Genomic DNA, 13,932 nt, shown 5'->3' on the forward strand with positions numbered 1-13,932 from the left:
TTTTTTTTTTTTTTTTTTTTTTTTTTTTTTTTTCTTTTTAATCTCTTAAGCTTGGTAAATTGCTAGGTTTGGCAATTGTTGACTGAGAAGCATGTTACTAATTATCAGAGACGTAAAAAAGAATTTCATACTCAGATTTTATTAAATTGCCGATTCTGTCTTCAGAATCGCCTTTGTTTCAGACCCTTTCAGATCCCTGAAAGGGAGGCTAGCACAGGATAATGAAATCTTTTGTAACGTGAGCACATTTATAATATTTCAGGAATGAGTAAGAATGACAGGCAAATACCAAAAGTTCAGATAATCCTTTTATCTCACTTTGACTTCTGTTATATCATGTAATTTACAATGAAAGAGTCCCGATCATACGCTGAATTTCACTGGCTGTACAGTTGGGAAGGTACCAATAGAATTTTGGAACTCCAGGATTTTGGTGGGGGGGGGGAAGTGAGAATGGCTGGAGAAACCCATCAGTGCAAGAAAGCATCCATTGCCTGGTGCTCACAGTATGAAAAGTCACGAGATGGGACCGTGTTAATGCAGACATCAGGTTTACCAGCAGAGGTACGATTCTCTTGTTTCCATCAAAAGGACAGAGCCGCCTCTTCAACAATAATTTGTTTACATCATTGGAAAAGCCTTTCCTTTTTTTTTTTTTTTTTTTTTTTCTTTTGGTTAAAATCTGATTTGCAGGATGGTGTTGATCCTGCTTGTGATGCAGGTGATTACATTATACAACACATGACTCACTGCGTCCAGCCCTGTAGCACCACTGCCGTTGCCCAATTGGAACGAACGATTTCCCAAGGACGTGGAGTAATAATCTGTTTGATGACATAGTTCAGTGAACAATGTTTTGGCAGCAGGTCTGAGTGAAGTACTTACCTTTTCCTCCTTCCCGATGTGTGCTGCTCCCTCCGGTGTGCCGGGACAGGAGCTGGGTATATCCTTGGGGTCTGGGTAGGCAGGATAGCTGGGCCTATCTGCCGGTGCTCTGCTGTTGAAGGAAGTGGTCCTGTTCCTTGCTTTCCACCGGCTCTGATGCTTCTCTGAATCACAGTCAGCTTTGTGAAACCCGGCAGGAAACCTTTCCCTTCTTTTGTCAGGCGAGTGTCCCTTGCCAGGGGAGCTGAAACGGCTCCGTCCTCGGTAGATGAGCACTGGAGCTGGTGCAGAGGGGAGCCTGGTCGCATTTTTAGCCAGACTGGGGAGTCATTCTGGCTCGCTGCCGCTGCCCAAAAACTTGTCCTGCCCTGCCGGGAGGGAACTGCATGGGTGACGAGCGCTCGCAGCCCTGTCACCGGTAGTGGCATTGGCCGGTGACTGGCCACGTTTGAAGTGGTCATGTAGGAGAGAGGGCTGTGCGCAGGCACATGCCTGCTGTTATTTCTTTGCAATGAGCACTGTTCCGGCCCTTTCAGGTCAGCCTTAGTATTATTTGGCGTTAGTTTCTGGCTTGGTAAAACAAAAAACTGATTTAAGATAGTCTTTCCATAATACTGCAACAGCTAGAAAAGTGGTCAGTAGTTCTAATACAACTGGTTTTTTCCACCTTCGATCACAGGTACTTAAAGAGCTGAGCGACCTCTTACTGTTGATCTTCAAAAAGGAGATGGATGTGGCTGTATGTCCTGTGTTGAAGGAGCTAAATAAGCTCTGCTGTTGAGTTTGTGCTGCCAGCTAGTAAATATAGTAGAAGTCAGGCAAGTGCAGGACATTCTGGATAACGAGGCACAATTTATTTGCTGTTTGAGCAGACTGTCGGAAAAACTATTGTCTCTCCATAGAAAACAGTCTCTGTCTAAAGGGGAAAAAGAAGAATGCTTTCTCGAGTTGACAAATTAGGAGCAGAGCCTACACGTGTGGGTCTTAAAGATACTTATTCCCAGTAGCTAAAAACCAGAGACTGGGTATTGCTTTTAGGATAATATTTAGGATTTTGAAGCTTTGGCACATGTGCTTCTTACAGTAATGGGAGTGTCTGGCAAGGGTGTTTCAGCTAAGCGAGAAATACTTTATGTGAAAAGAATGAACTGAAGGGTACAACAGGCTTAGAAAAAAAAGTCCCCAGGCAGTACTTTGTTTGATCAGAGTTTCAGGGGTTAGTTTGTTTGTTATTAAGGGGTATCCTAAATGACAACTGTAGCTGCTACCACCTGGAATTTCTGGTCTGACTTTCTCAACGCTCCATGTCACTGTAAAAAGCATCTTTGGTACAATTCATTTTGAGGGGTTTTCAGGGGGTTTAGACTTGATTTCGGTAACTTTAACACTTCAATATGAACCAAACAAAGAAATACTGGTAGAAGCAAGAATAAAACAATTTTCAAACGTCTGCATTATTTATATGTTTAGGTGGCTGTCAATGCACACATCCCTCCGGATTATCTTCTTAGGATCTGTGAGAGACTTGGACCCCTTTTAGACAAGGAAATCCCACAGAGTGTCCTAGGTGTGCAGACTTTGCTAGGTGTCGGGCGCCAGTCTCTATTAAGGGCAGCAAAAGGTAAGTTTCTCACTTTATGTGTGATTGAATTTTATTTTAATGACCAAACTCCCTTTTGTTTTGGCTTGTATTGTGGTATCTGTGTGTGTTTGCATGAACTCTGGTTTGTTTCCCATGCTTGTCAGCTCCTGCTTTCTTGTTGCAGTCTTGCTAAAGTGCAGTTATTGCTGGCCCTGCTATATATATATATTTTTTTTTTTTTTGGTTGAAAATATCATTTTAAGCTGCGCTTGCTTACGGTTGCCTGATCTTGTTACTTGCTTCCCCTACCTTCCCTTCTCAGTACGATGGACTGGCGTTTGTGTAAACGATGCCATGAACAGGATTAGAGGTTTGATCCATCTGAAAAATAGCCATTTTCTTTCATGTACATATATATATATGCCTGTGTCTAAAATAACCCAGCAGTCTATATATTTTGCTGGGCTATTTTTTTAGGCTTATTTGTTCCATTACTTGATTCCCTGGCCGTGCAGGCAGATGTGTCAGCTTGATGGGCAGGGTGGCATTTGGGGCAGCATTTAAAGAGTAGGAGAAGGTGAGACTGATTCTTCAGTGATTTTCTGCTTGTCCTTGCTTCAAGTTAATTTGCACGAAAGCCCCCATTCCTTTCACGAAGAGAGCATGGGTCCTATTCCTTTTGAAAAACTGCTCTGCTTGAAATAATGGTCCTGAGAGCACGGTTTTGTGTTATAACTGAACAGAACTGAGAGCCATCTGCTATTGAAAAGAGTGGTTCCTCCCTTCCCTCCTCACTCCATGCCCCTGCCACTTCTTCCCGGTAGGAGCCAGAACTTATTTGATCCTCTGATGTGCTGATTCAGAGAGCTAGAATGTTGCAAAATTTGTTATAGCTGTTACAGTGAATTAAATTATCTCGTGGAAGGATCAGAGTGCTGGAGGTGAGACAGGCAGCAGGAGCATCATTCTGGGAGAGGAGGAGGGATGGGAGAGCAGGACCTTCCTGTTCCAGTGGCAGATGAGCACTTAATTTACCTCATCCTGTGAAGTCACACGCTGATGCTAAAGAGGCCTGTAGCATTCTGCCGATCCACTGGATATCACCTGGAGGGATGTGCTGTTTGCAAACACGTTTCCTTGTGGAAGGTTTTGGGACTGAGTCTTGTTTTGCCTATGCTAATAACTGGGTGAAGAATTTCAGGTTTGCAGGGAGGCCTGCAGAGAAACATTTCTTCGTTGCACATTCAGTTTGCACCTTAGAAGAAAACAGCAACAAAAACATAAAGAAAAAATAAACGTCTTTGTGCAGGGAAACAGAAGTTTTTTAGGTGAATTAGGGGACAGAGGCTAGATGAATCACTGAAAGATGTAATGCTTCCTAAGCCGTGTGGTAAATGTATTGCGAAGAGATTTCTACTAGCTTTATGGAGTTACTTTTTTTTTTCCCCTTCAGAAAAAAGGTGCTGTGACGTTGTGCCACTTGGTGTGTCAACCACACTCGCTAATACGAAACAGTGTACCTTTTTCAAAGCCGACATACATGGATTTCCACTCCCCCTAGTTGTGCATCAGTATGAAGTTTCCATTTACCGTTAGCATTTAGAGCTATTCTGATCTATTTTAGAAAGTATGAGTGCTGGTTTTATGTGCATCATTGTAATACTCTGGTACAGTTTGGGTTTGAATCAGAAGGTGCTCTCGGGTCGCGCTTCGAACCACGTAAGCTTGTGCACTTCGTATTCAGAGATCTAAATGGTGATGCACAGATCCACCAATCTGTGGCACTATCCTTCTGTTTCAGTCCTTATTCACCATGGAAGCTCATTTCTCTCCTTCCAGATGGCCAGAAATGGAAGAAGTCCAGGTCTAATTTCTGAGGCACTCTGAACAGTCTCAGAAAAATCACTATTGTTCTAGAGAGAAGGCTCTCTGAGGCCAGTTGGCAGCAGATAGCTGGAGAGTCTTTAAAGAAAAGTCTTCCTTTTAAAAAACAATGTTTTTTGGGGGTGGGGTGCAGAGGGGAATCCGAAAGGAGGGTATAGAGCCACCAATTGCAGGAAAACAGATTTATTGAAAAAAAAACCCCTCACTTCTCCCACTTCCAGGGAGCATATGTGTGCGTGTATGTGTCTTCTTAAACATACAGCTCGTAAGAAGAGGTCCTGTATGTGTTGGGGTTGCAAAAGACTAAAACCATACCAAAGATCAGTCCTGCCTCAGTACGAAGTGCACCCACTTTTTTCATTCTCCTATTCTTTCCCTCAGTTTAGACTCCTTACTCACCAAAACGAAGCAAAAATAAGCTGAAACCATTTACAGTCATATGGCTTAGGAACTAGAAAACAGAGTAGCAATCTCCTTTAAGTGTTAGATCTCTGACAAACTATTTAAAAAGACAAATCTTATTTTGGGATGCTGGGAGTGGTGCTTGATGCTCTTGATTCTAAGAAGAATAGGCCATCTGGACCCGGTTTGGCTGATTGTTTTCACTAACCCACTGTTAATCTTGCCGGTACAGACTTCAGACATACGCTATGGAAAGGATCTGCATTCGCAGCTCTTCACAGAGGCCGACCTCCCGAACTACCTGTAAATTACGGGAAACCACCAAACGTGGGTGAGTTTTGAAAGATATATAAGGTGGTTTTTTTCTTCTCTGTGTTTTTGTTAATCTTCCAGTTGAAAGTTACTGACTGAAGCAGTACTATGGGTTTGCATTAATGGCTTTCTTGACGTTTCACCATGAGTTAGTCTAAACCAGGATTCTTACTGATGGTAGAATAACCCTTTTTGCATTACTCAGGCTTGAATCTTCCATAACATTTGTACATATGTTAAAACATTGTGGCCATGCTGAAAAGCTTTGCACGTCAACTTGCTGTTTGGAGGGCAATTGAGTTGGTTTGTTTTTTTTTTCCTATGATACACCTACATAATATGTACATACGCTTGTAAGATCGAATAGGCATGGTCACAGGAGCATGTAGACGATCTTTTCATTCAGGAATCTTAGCCAGAACAAAGCGCCTGGCTCCCAGAGAACTTTTTTTGATTCAAGAATTCATTTTAGTTAGAGTATGACAGAAAACAGACTGCTTGCAACATCCCTCTCCAAAAAGGAAATAATCGCCAAACCAACATTTGTATTACTTCAGTTTCAGTTGTCCACGCAGTTAGATGAAGAACTTGTCTAAAATTCGGATATACGTAGGCATTCAGCTTGCTTATTATCAAAGAGCTTCTCTGTTTTGCTTAAGCTGAAAAGTGTTTTCCTTGTATGGTCTGAACTTTCATTAACTGTTTTTATAGCAAACAAATTTGATTCTTGCAGGCATGAGTCCTGTCGGTCACAATTTGTTTCTTATTAGGGTATTTTATCTGTATTTACCATGTAAGAGTTTGTGCAAACGTATAGACTTTTCCTGGCTGTTAGGGAATCCATTTGCGTATGTATCTCCCACCCCTTTGGAGATGCAGGGATGGTGGTGGCACTCTGCTGTTTCCACCATGTCTGTTCCTCTGTTTGTGCTTCTGCACTTTCTCTCTCATTACTAAAAATTAATCTTTGTCAGACACGAAAGTGCCGAAGCCCGGGCTGTTTGTGGTTGAAATCGATAGCACGCTTTGCATAAGGTCTGTGGTGGTGCGGCAGCAGCGTGACGGAATAGCAAAGTTAATTATGGGCCCTTCTGTATGAAAAAGAAATGGATATTTGCCTGGAACTCGTTCGTAGGGAACTATTGCATTAATACTTTTCCTACTTTTGTCAGATAATTTATGAGTCGTGCTGTGGACATTAAAAAACTATTTCCATACATTAGTATGCTTACTTCTGTGCATATCTATGTATTTATTCTTTTAGGCTAGTTCTGCAGTGACTTTCTTGTTGGCAGTTGGGCTGATGGATTGTTAATAGGCTAGATTATAGATTTATTGCACACACTCAACTTCTTTAGTTGTGTTTCTGTAAGGGCTCCTGGATCAATTCTTCCATATGAGGAGAATCAGACTGTGTGGTTTGGGAATATGCGGTGTTATTAATGAACCATACTAGCAGATTGTACTTGGGCATTTGTCATGCCATCATGACAAAGGTTTGTGCTGCTTGCTTGGTGACTATTTAGTGACTTGGAGAACAGAATGATTTGTTGGTTTTGGTGGTTTCCTAGGAATTGTTTTTTAAGAAAAGGGTCTTTTATAGCCAGGAATTAATTTTTGGTTTCCTGGAAGAATACAGCCCTCCTTGGTGTAGGTACAGAAACCACTGCTAAGAGAGGAAAAAGTGTGTAAGGATTAAAATAAGAAGTTGACTGTCCTTAAGCTGTACAGGAGGCAGGAATTTGGGTTTGGGATTCCCCATTCTTAATTCTGAAGTGGAAGTCACAAAATTCTTCTGTGTATATTTGTGCAAAATGGGTGCTTTTTCTGGTGAGTAGCGACAGGCACAGATGCTGCAGTGTGTGTGCGTCTCTTGTTTTAAAATACGAGACGAAGTATGGCCAACCTCTTTAGTATTTTGGCATAATTGTGAATTGCCATACCCTGCTGGCTTAGTCAGATGGAGTTTTCTGGAATTACTTGCTGAAGTAGTTGGGCTGACCTAATAGACACCCATAATAATGCGTGTTCATGAGTGAGATGAAATGATTGTGTAATTGCCTGTGTCAACAAGTAAATAAGGTATAGAACTAGCAGCTGAAAGTGTTCTTCTGTCGTTTCCCTTCCAGTGATAAAGATTTCAGCTTGCTGCCTTGCTGCCATAAGTGTGTTTTTCTGCTATGGATTGGGGTTGCTTGTGGTTGCCCTCCCAGCTGGAAGAGTCGTTTCTGTCTGGATGGGGTTGGGATGGGACCTTGTGATCCGTACTCCAAAATAAAAGGTTGTGCGCAGTGGAGCAGGAGCCAGAAATCAGTGCTGCCTTTTCCCAGCATGTTTGTGCAGAGCTGGGAATCTTCTGGCTGAGGGAGTCTCCAAGAAAGTGCTGACCTGTGGAAGTGGTTCTCAGGAACGTGTTGTTTGTGTGTTGAGTCTTGGAGGTCTGTGGTGATCTGCTGGGGGAGGAGAGGAAGGGAAAACGCTGTCACCGCTTTCTGCTGCTGACACGGTAACACAGTGAATATGGTGAGGATGGTCTTTTAGAGTGTTCCTTTCCAGGTTTTGAAGAAGTGGTACGTTTAGTGCTCTTCCAGTCAGAAAACTGAAAGATTGGGGTCAGCAACGGGGTTTGTTCACATCTGATAAACCTGCTTTTGAATACTACATCGATTTTGTCAGAGACTTTTTTCAGGCAACACAAAGCAGATGAGAAGGCAATGCAAAGCAGATGAGAAAGAAGATTGTTTTCCCTCTTTAGATGGTTACTAGAGCTATTTTACCCCGAGTATGAAAATTTTTATGTGGCTAACTATTGTTAGTGACAATAACACAAAGTCTGGGATCAGGAAGTTCATAGCATAGTCTCAATGAACAAGCAACTCGGCTGTATGGAAACTCGCAGTCAAGGTGATCCAGCTACCTTAGGCCTGCCAAACAGCAGTGCTCTGATGAGGTCAGAAAATCGATGATGTTTCTCTTCTGTAAAGGAGTTCCATGAGGTCAGCAGCTCTGAAAGCTGGAACACTTTGTTCTTCTGGTGCTTTTCCTGGGTCTAGCTGTCTTTGTGGCCGCACATCCACTCTCCGAGAAGGTGTTTTGCATGTGTGAGGCAACTGTGTTTATTTTGTAGTGTTCTTATGAAATGCAGACTTGTGTTTCTTCTTCATGCTGTGAGTCGTCCCTGATCTTCATGCTTGATCAGGCCCCGCGATGAGGTCACAGCGTACTCACCACATGTCCTGGCTATGCAAAATGTTAGGTCCTGGTTACAAAGTTATTGTGCTGGTTTCAAAAGGTTAAAAGCTATGATGTGAAGTCATCACCCTTCATGCTAGAGGAACTATTTTTAAAACAAACGTTTGTACCAGTATTCTGTTTTCTATTTTTGCTTGTAAAAAATGGAGTGAGGCAAGGGTTTGTAGGGAGAGGAAGAACTCGAGCAATTTGAAAGCTGCTGCAGCTAGGTGACTTTGCCCACACTGAAATGTTGTAATTCCTTCTGAAGTTGTGACTTCAACTTTGAAATTTGTGATGTCTGATGATTGTTTAAAATTTAAAGTTTAAATTTAACTTTGAAATTTGTGATGTCTGATGGTCTGATGATTGTTTAAAATTTAAAGTTTAAATTTTATGTTCACTGGTGGGTTATTGTTGCAGGGTTTTGGTTTTATCCTTCCTAGGTGAGTTTTCTTGCAAGGGTTTTTTACATTTGTGCCGTTAACTTCTAGCAGAATGGCTTGTGGTTTTAAGAATTACTGTCGTACGGCGTATGTGACCCCCCCAGTAGTTTGTGGAGGCTCTAGTGTGCCTCTGTAAGCCAGGGCTTTGCCCGGCGTGCCAGGAGCTGGCGGTGCTGGTGCCGAGGCAGGAGCAGGTTGCTCCCAGCATGGGCTAAGGGAGGGCAAGCCCACCTCTCACGGCAGCATCCGCGGCATCTCTGCGCCTGGGTAGCAGCCATTTCAGCAGCTAGGAGTGAAGAACTGCATCTGAGAAGGTGGCCTTTCCCTGTGTGGACAAAACTAACTTACTTTTCTTAACAGGAAGACTGGGTATGCTCCCTTTTTATGTGAAATAACATCAATATGGTTTTGAAAGTTGGTTTTTTGTTTTTTTTTTTTTTCCTGGCAGAAAACAGTGAGGGGGTAGACTTGGCAGCTGTTATGCCCAGTATGGCATGAAGTACAGCAGCTAGTTAGATAGGCTGCTAAAAGTTTTTAGAGCTACTAAGTTGCTAATTCTTGGTATGGGCATCAGGGTGGGGGTTTAATACTTTTAGGCTTTATGAGACAATAACTTCGTTGTACCGGAGAAAGCAAACTTCCATGGGGCTTTTTGTCATGTGTGGGTAATTCCTTATTTAGATATTGTGTATTAATCTTCTATCAAAAAATATGAGAACTGGAATTGGGGATGTTTGTTTTGTTTTGGGGGTGGGGTGGTGGTGTTTACTTTGCACTTCCTTTGAAGGCAGTGATAGTTTATAAAGCATGGGAAGACAAAGATCTCGGTCACAGCTTTGTGTGTGTGGCACACGTTTCTGGTATACCCTAAGCATTTTTATAGTGAGGATCAGATAGATCGAATCCTTGCTACCTTTTGTTCAAAGATGCTGTTGCTTTGGTAGAGGTGGTGCTCCTTACGGCACAACAGTAGTTTTGTATTTCTCTGGAACTCGTGATTGAAGCATTTCATAAGCAGTGCTTTCTGGTTTTTTATTTATTCGTGGGAGATTGAGGAGTCTTCTCCCCATTGCGCAAACAAGGAAGCAGACACAGAAAAAAGTGAAATTACTTTCACATCCTCTGCAGCTGAACTGACTGCAAGTCTGGGAATCGACTGGGAAAGTTAGGCGCCGAGCGCCATGTGAAGGGTTGTGTGAGTTAGGTGCCCGACTGTTTGTTACACCTTTTAGTGTTCCCTTCGTGCCATTTACAACAAACAGCAGTGGTAAATTTGCAGAAGCATTGCATGGGATCACGGTAGCACAGAAGGTATTGTGATTCTTGGGAATATTTTTGAAATGCAAGTATACCCTTTTGATACACACAGTTCTTTGTGTGGTTAAAAAAAAAATGTTCAAAGGCCTTTGAAATTGTTTAAAGGCAGATACACTGTTATTATGTATTTAAATGATTTAAGCACTGAAAGGCGCAGCAGAATTACCATATTGCTAAATGACTCCCTCTCTGTGTTGGCATAACAGCGTCCACAGTGTGGGGGAAAGGGAGGTGTAATATTTTTAAGAACTTAGCTTTTCGACTGGCATACTTAAATAGTAAATAAAAAAAGGTGTTGGCAAACCTTTGTGCAGCATTTGTCATTACGGGATCTCTGTGCCTTCCTCTAAGAGGTGAGAAAAAGGGTTAAAGATTTCATTTTTACTTTGCTAGGGGAGACAGTTTCCATTTAACAGTTCCTGTATGATATCAGGTATCAATTGAATAGTAGGCAGATAAGAAATGATTTTGGTTTAGTGTGTTTTGCTTTTGTGGTACTTCTGAATATGTGTTTTTACATGAAAAACAAATATTGACTGAAGATGAGGTCACGCTGGGAGCCTGATGACTTTTGCAAGCATCTATACCTTTTATGCAACTTTTTTTTTTCTAGTATGTAGTGTTTCAGTTGCATTGAGTGATTAAAAATTTCAAAGCATAAAACTGAGAAACAAAAATACTTTCTGTAAATCTGGAAACATCTTGTTTTCCTTTCCTATTTGTCTCTGCTTGTGTATAAATACTTCAATCTTATAAATGTACAGAAATGTGGGTTAGTAGCCCTTGGAAATGATGCTCCTTGACATTGTAGATTTTTTTGTTTTAACATATTCCACAATCTTTTTTTTTTTGTGTAGATAGGCAATGATATGATGATACAATTAAGAAAATGGGTCAAGTTGTTCACTGTACTTTTAAACTGAAGGACTAAAGAGCTTCATGCTGCTCCTCTGAAGCCCTGCCTACTTCAATGTGCTGTCGACAAGATAAGGGGTTTCTTCAGGGAGCCTGCTATCGCAAGGACTCAACAAAACCCACCAATAGAGCAATGTTAGATCTCTAAATGCCATGCAAAAAAGGTCTCAGAACTTTAAAATCAAAAGTTCAAGTGGTATACATTGGGATAGGTAAAATTAAATGCCCCAAATGATCTCAAAGCAAAGATTAGAATTAGGCTCACATAATGATCTTCATTTGGTGGTGTGTCCTGGCAAAGGCACGTACCTGCCTGTTTTCTCCTTTTCTTGTCTGGTGGAAGGGTTCATAGTTATCGTCGGTGAAACTGCTAACAGCACTGTTCTACGTGATGGGTTTGTTTGCATTTAGATTTCAGGCTGTTCTTGTAAGGACTCATCAGTTTAGCAATATCAAATAATTTGTTGTTGTTGCAGTTTTTTCTTGTGCCTGCCATTCTTTTGACTGAGAGTTTTCCATCAGTGCCACGTATTTCTTATTCTTCCATTACCTTGCCATGGAAATGCAATGATGTTGCTGCTGCTGCTTATGAGAGAGGTTTTCTGAGGAACATGAGGAAGATCACTGACCCTCACAGATGATCTGGAACCCATTACAAAGAAAGATTTTTATCACAAAAAAAAAAAGCATTTAAAATAAACTATTATTATACTCTTAAAAAAAATTGTTGTAAATGCTTTAAGGAAATTATATGCTACTAATGTCAAGTTTTCCAAATCCATATAGAATAAATGTATCCGTTGCCTGTTCATGAACTGAACATTGGAATAACTTCTAGTTGTGGTGGGAACTTTTTATTTTCCTTTAATTTTTGTTAAGAAAGCAGGGGCAGGGTGTGGTGTGGTGGGTATTGAAAGGCTTCACCAGAGAGGGCTTTCTTTTTACGAGACTGTACTGAATGTTCTGGTACGGTGAAAGAGGTTCAGATTTATGGATGATAATAATAAAGTTGTTACCAAACATTATATTTATTTATTTAATATTTATTTACCTTGAGTTCTGGACAAAATTTGTGTCTTAGCTTTCTTTTTGCTTTGTTTTTCTCTCCCAGTAAATATACTTTCTGCCAGGCAATTAACTGGATGTGGGCGTTTCAGCCACTTGTTCCCAACATCCACCTACCAACACATGAAGATGCATAAGAGGATTTTGGGCCACCTATCATCTGTTTACTGTATAGCCTTTGATCGCAGTGGGAGAAGAATTTTTACAGTAAGTTTAAAAATTGTAGTTTTCTTGGAAGATTGCTTTGCTTGGTTTGATTTCTTTCTTTCTTGAGTCCCTCAACAGCCTCTTAGCTACTGACTGAGGTGCAGACACGGCTTCCAGAAAAAGAAAGGAAGAAAAATCTTGAAATTTATGGAAAACCCATCTCTTTCTATGCTAATTTTCACTTTTCACTTGACTTGGTATTTTAAAACTGCTTATGGCTCTGGTGGACTGAAGCTTAGTCAGCTATTTGCTTCCCCGTGTAGAACCTTGCATCGGGGTTGTTCTGAGAGCTTGCAACTCTCACTTGAAACATGTGCTCATTTTTCTTTATTTATTGTCTTTCTTACTGAATGGCACCTGCAGTATTCCGGGATTTGGAATTAACTTGCATGCTGCTTGCTGGCTTAAATCTTAAGACTTTTTTTAAAAAACTACGTTTTACCTTTTGGTAACCTTGGAAATGCTGGCAGTCCTTTTATTACATTTCAGTAAAACCTGATGATAAATAGGAGACCTCGTTACTTCATCTGCAGTTTACTTCTCTACTAAATTGTCTTTCTAGAATTTGTGGTATGTCAGTGAATATATTAATATTATTTTAAGTTTTTCCCTAGAATGTATTACATTTCTGTGATACTGCCCTTGCTTTTTGTTGTGTGTATTTAAAAGTTAACAGATTTTTCACGGGAATGATGCATCTTTTAACTGTTAATGTTAATCCTTGTCTTGTCTTTGCCCTTGTCTCTTATCAGCAGGTGTTTAGAAACAAATTACCTGGCAGGCCAATTGTTGTCTTTGTGTTCTTGCTAGCGTCTCCACTCGTTATGAATTGGTCAAATAGAGACGCTGTTATCGTAATTACGCTGGGTCATAGGAGGACCTTTCCATTTTTCTTTACACGATAAAGAAATCTTTCTCATCTGCAGTTATATGGAGAATTGAAAGTGATTTGCTGTCAAATTTACCTGCAGTTAATAAAATGCAATTTACAGTCAAATGATGTTGATATTGCAGTTAGTTTTATTGTGCTATGTTCCTGAAGACACAGTGGCAAGCCTAGCCACTAGTATTAGTGTTCTTTGTAGTACCTGAACAGTGCAAAGGTCTGTGGACTGTCTAAAAATTCTTGGCAGTCTTGGGATTCAGTATGAAATTATGTAATGCCTACATGAAATATTTTATAGCGATCTGCATTGGATATGCTTTTGAATTGTGTCCTGTCCTGAACGGAAATCTCACTTACGGAGCGTTTCAGTTGCGCACGTTGTTGCACAGTTTCTCTCTTCGAGCGCTCCAACTTTATTCTGTTCACAAAAACCGAACCTCGTGGTACAGCTGCCTTGCAGCTCTAGGAGCACGGCAGAAGCTCTGAGATCCCTCCGACGCTTAAGTGCTCTTTTTCCTTAGAGCATAAGTCTTATGATCGCTTTGATTTTACTACTGGCTTGATCCGGCTCACGCGGGTAAATACGTCTTCTGGTAGTGCGTAATGAAACATTTTATTGTCTTAAATGTACCTTAATTATTACCCGGCTGTACTGAGAGGAGCTGTATTAGCAGCAGTCATCATACCTTAGTATGAAACCTACCACAGTGGCTTCTGTTTTATAAATATCTAAATCCCTGACCCCACAAGGTGATGCCCAAACTCCGATAGTTGTGCCTGTGTGGAATCCCGCTGAAGTC

The 13,932-nt window shown here is 41.0% G+C and overlaps 1 protein-coding gene across 1 annotated transcript in view; it reads left to right on the forward strand.

Moving 5' to 3' along the window:
• Positions 1–2,359: 2,359 nt before the first annotated feature.
• The window catches only part of BRWD3 (bromodomain and WD repeat domain containing 3), a 49,054-nt gene continuing 37,481 nt past the window's right edge, over positions 2,360–13,932 (forward strand). Inside the window, exons 1-3 of the mRNA XM_035889398.1 lie at positions 2,360–2,506; positions 4,986–5,084; positions 12,086–12,246. Coding sequence (XP_035745291.1) covers positions 12,163–12,246 — 84 coding nt within the window. The 5' untranslated portion in view covers positions 2,360–2,506; positions 4,986–5,084; positions 12,086–12,162. The remainder of the gene's footprint in view (positions 2,507–4,985; positions 5,085–12,085; positions 12,247–13,932) is intronic.

This window comes from Egretta garzetta, unplaced genomic scaffold (assembly GCF_000687185.1).
Source record: "Egretta garzetta isolate BGI_Z169 unplaced genomic scaffold, ASM68718v1 scaffold402, whole genome shotgun sequence".
Classification (NCBI taxonomy): domain Eukaryota; kingdom Metazoa; phylum Chordata; class Aves; order Pelecaniformes; family Ardeidae; genus Egretta; species Egretta garzetta.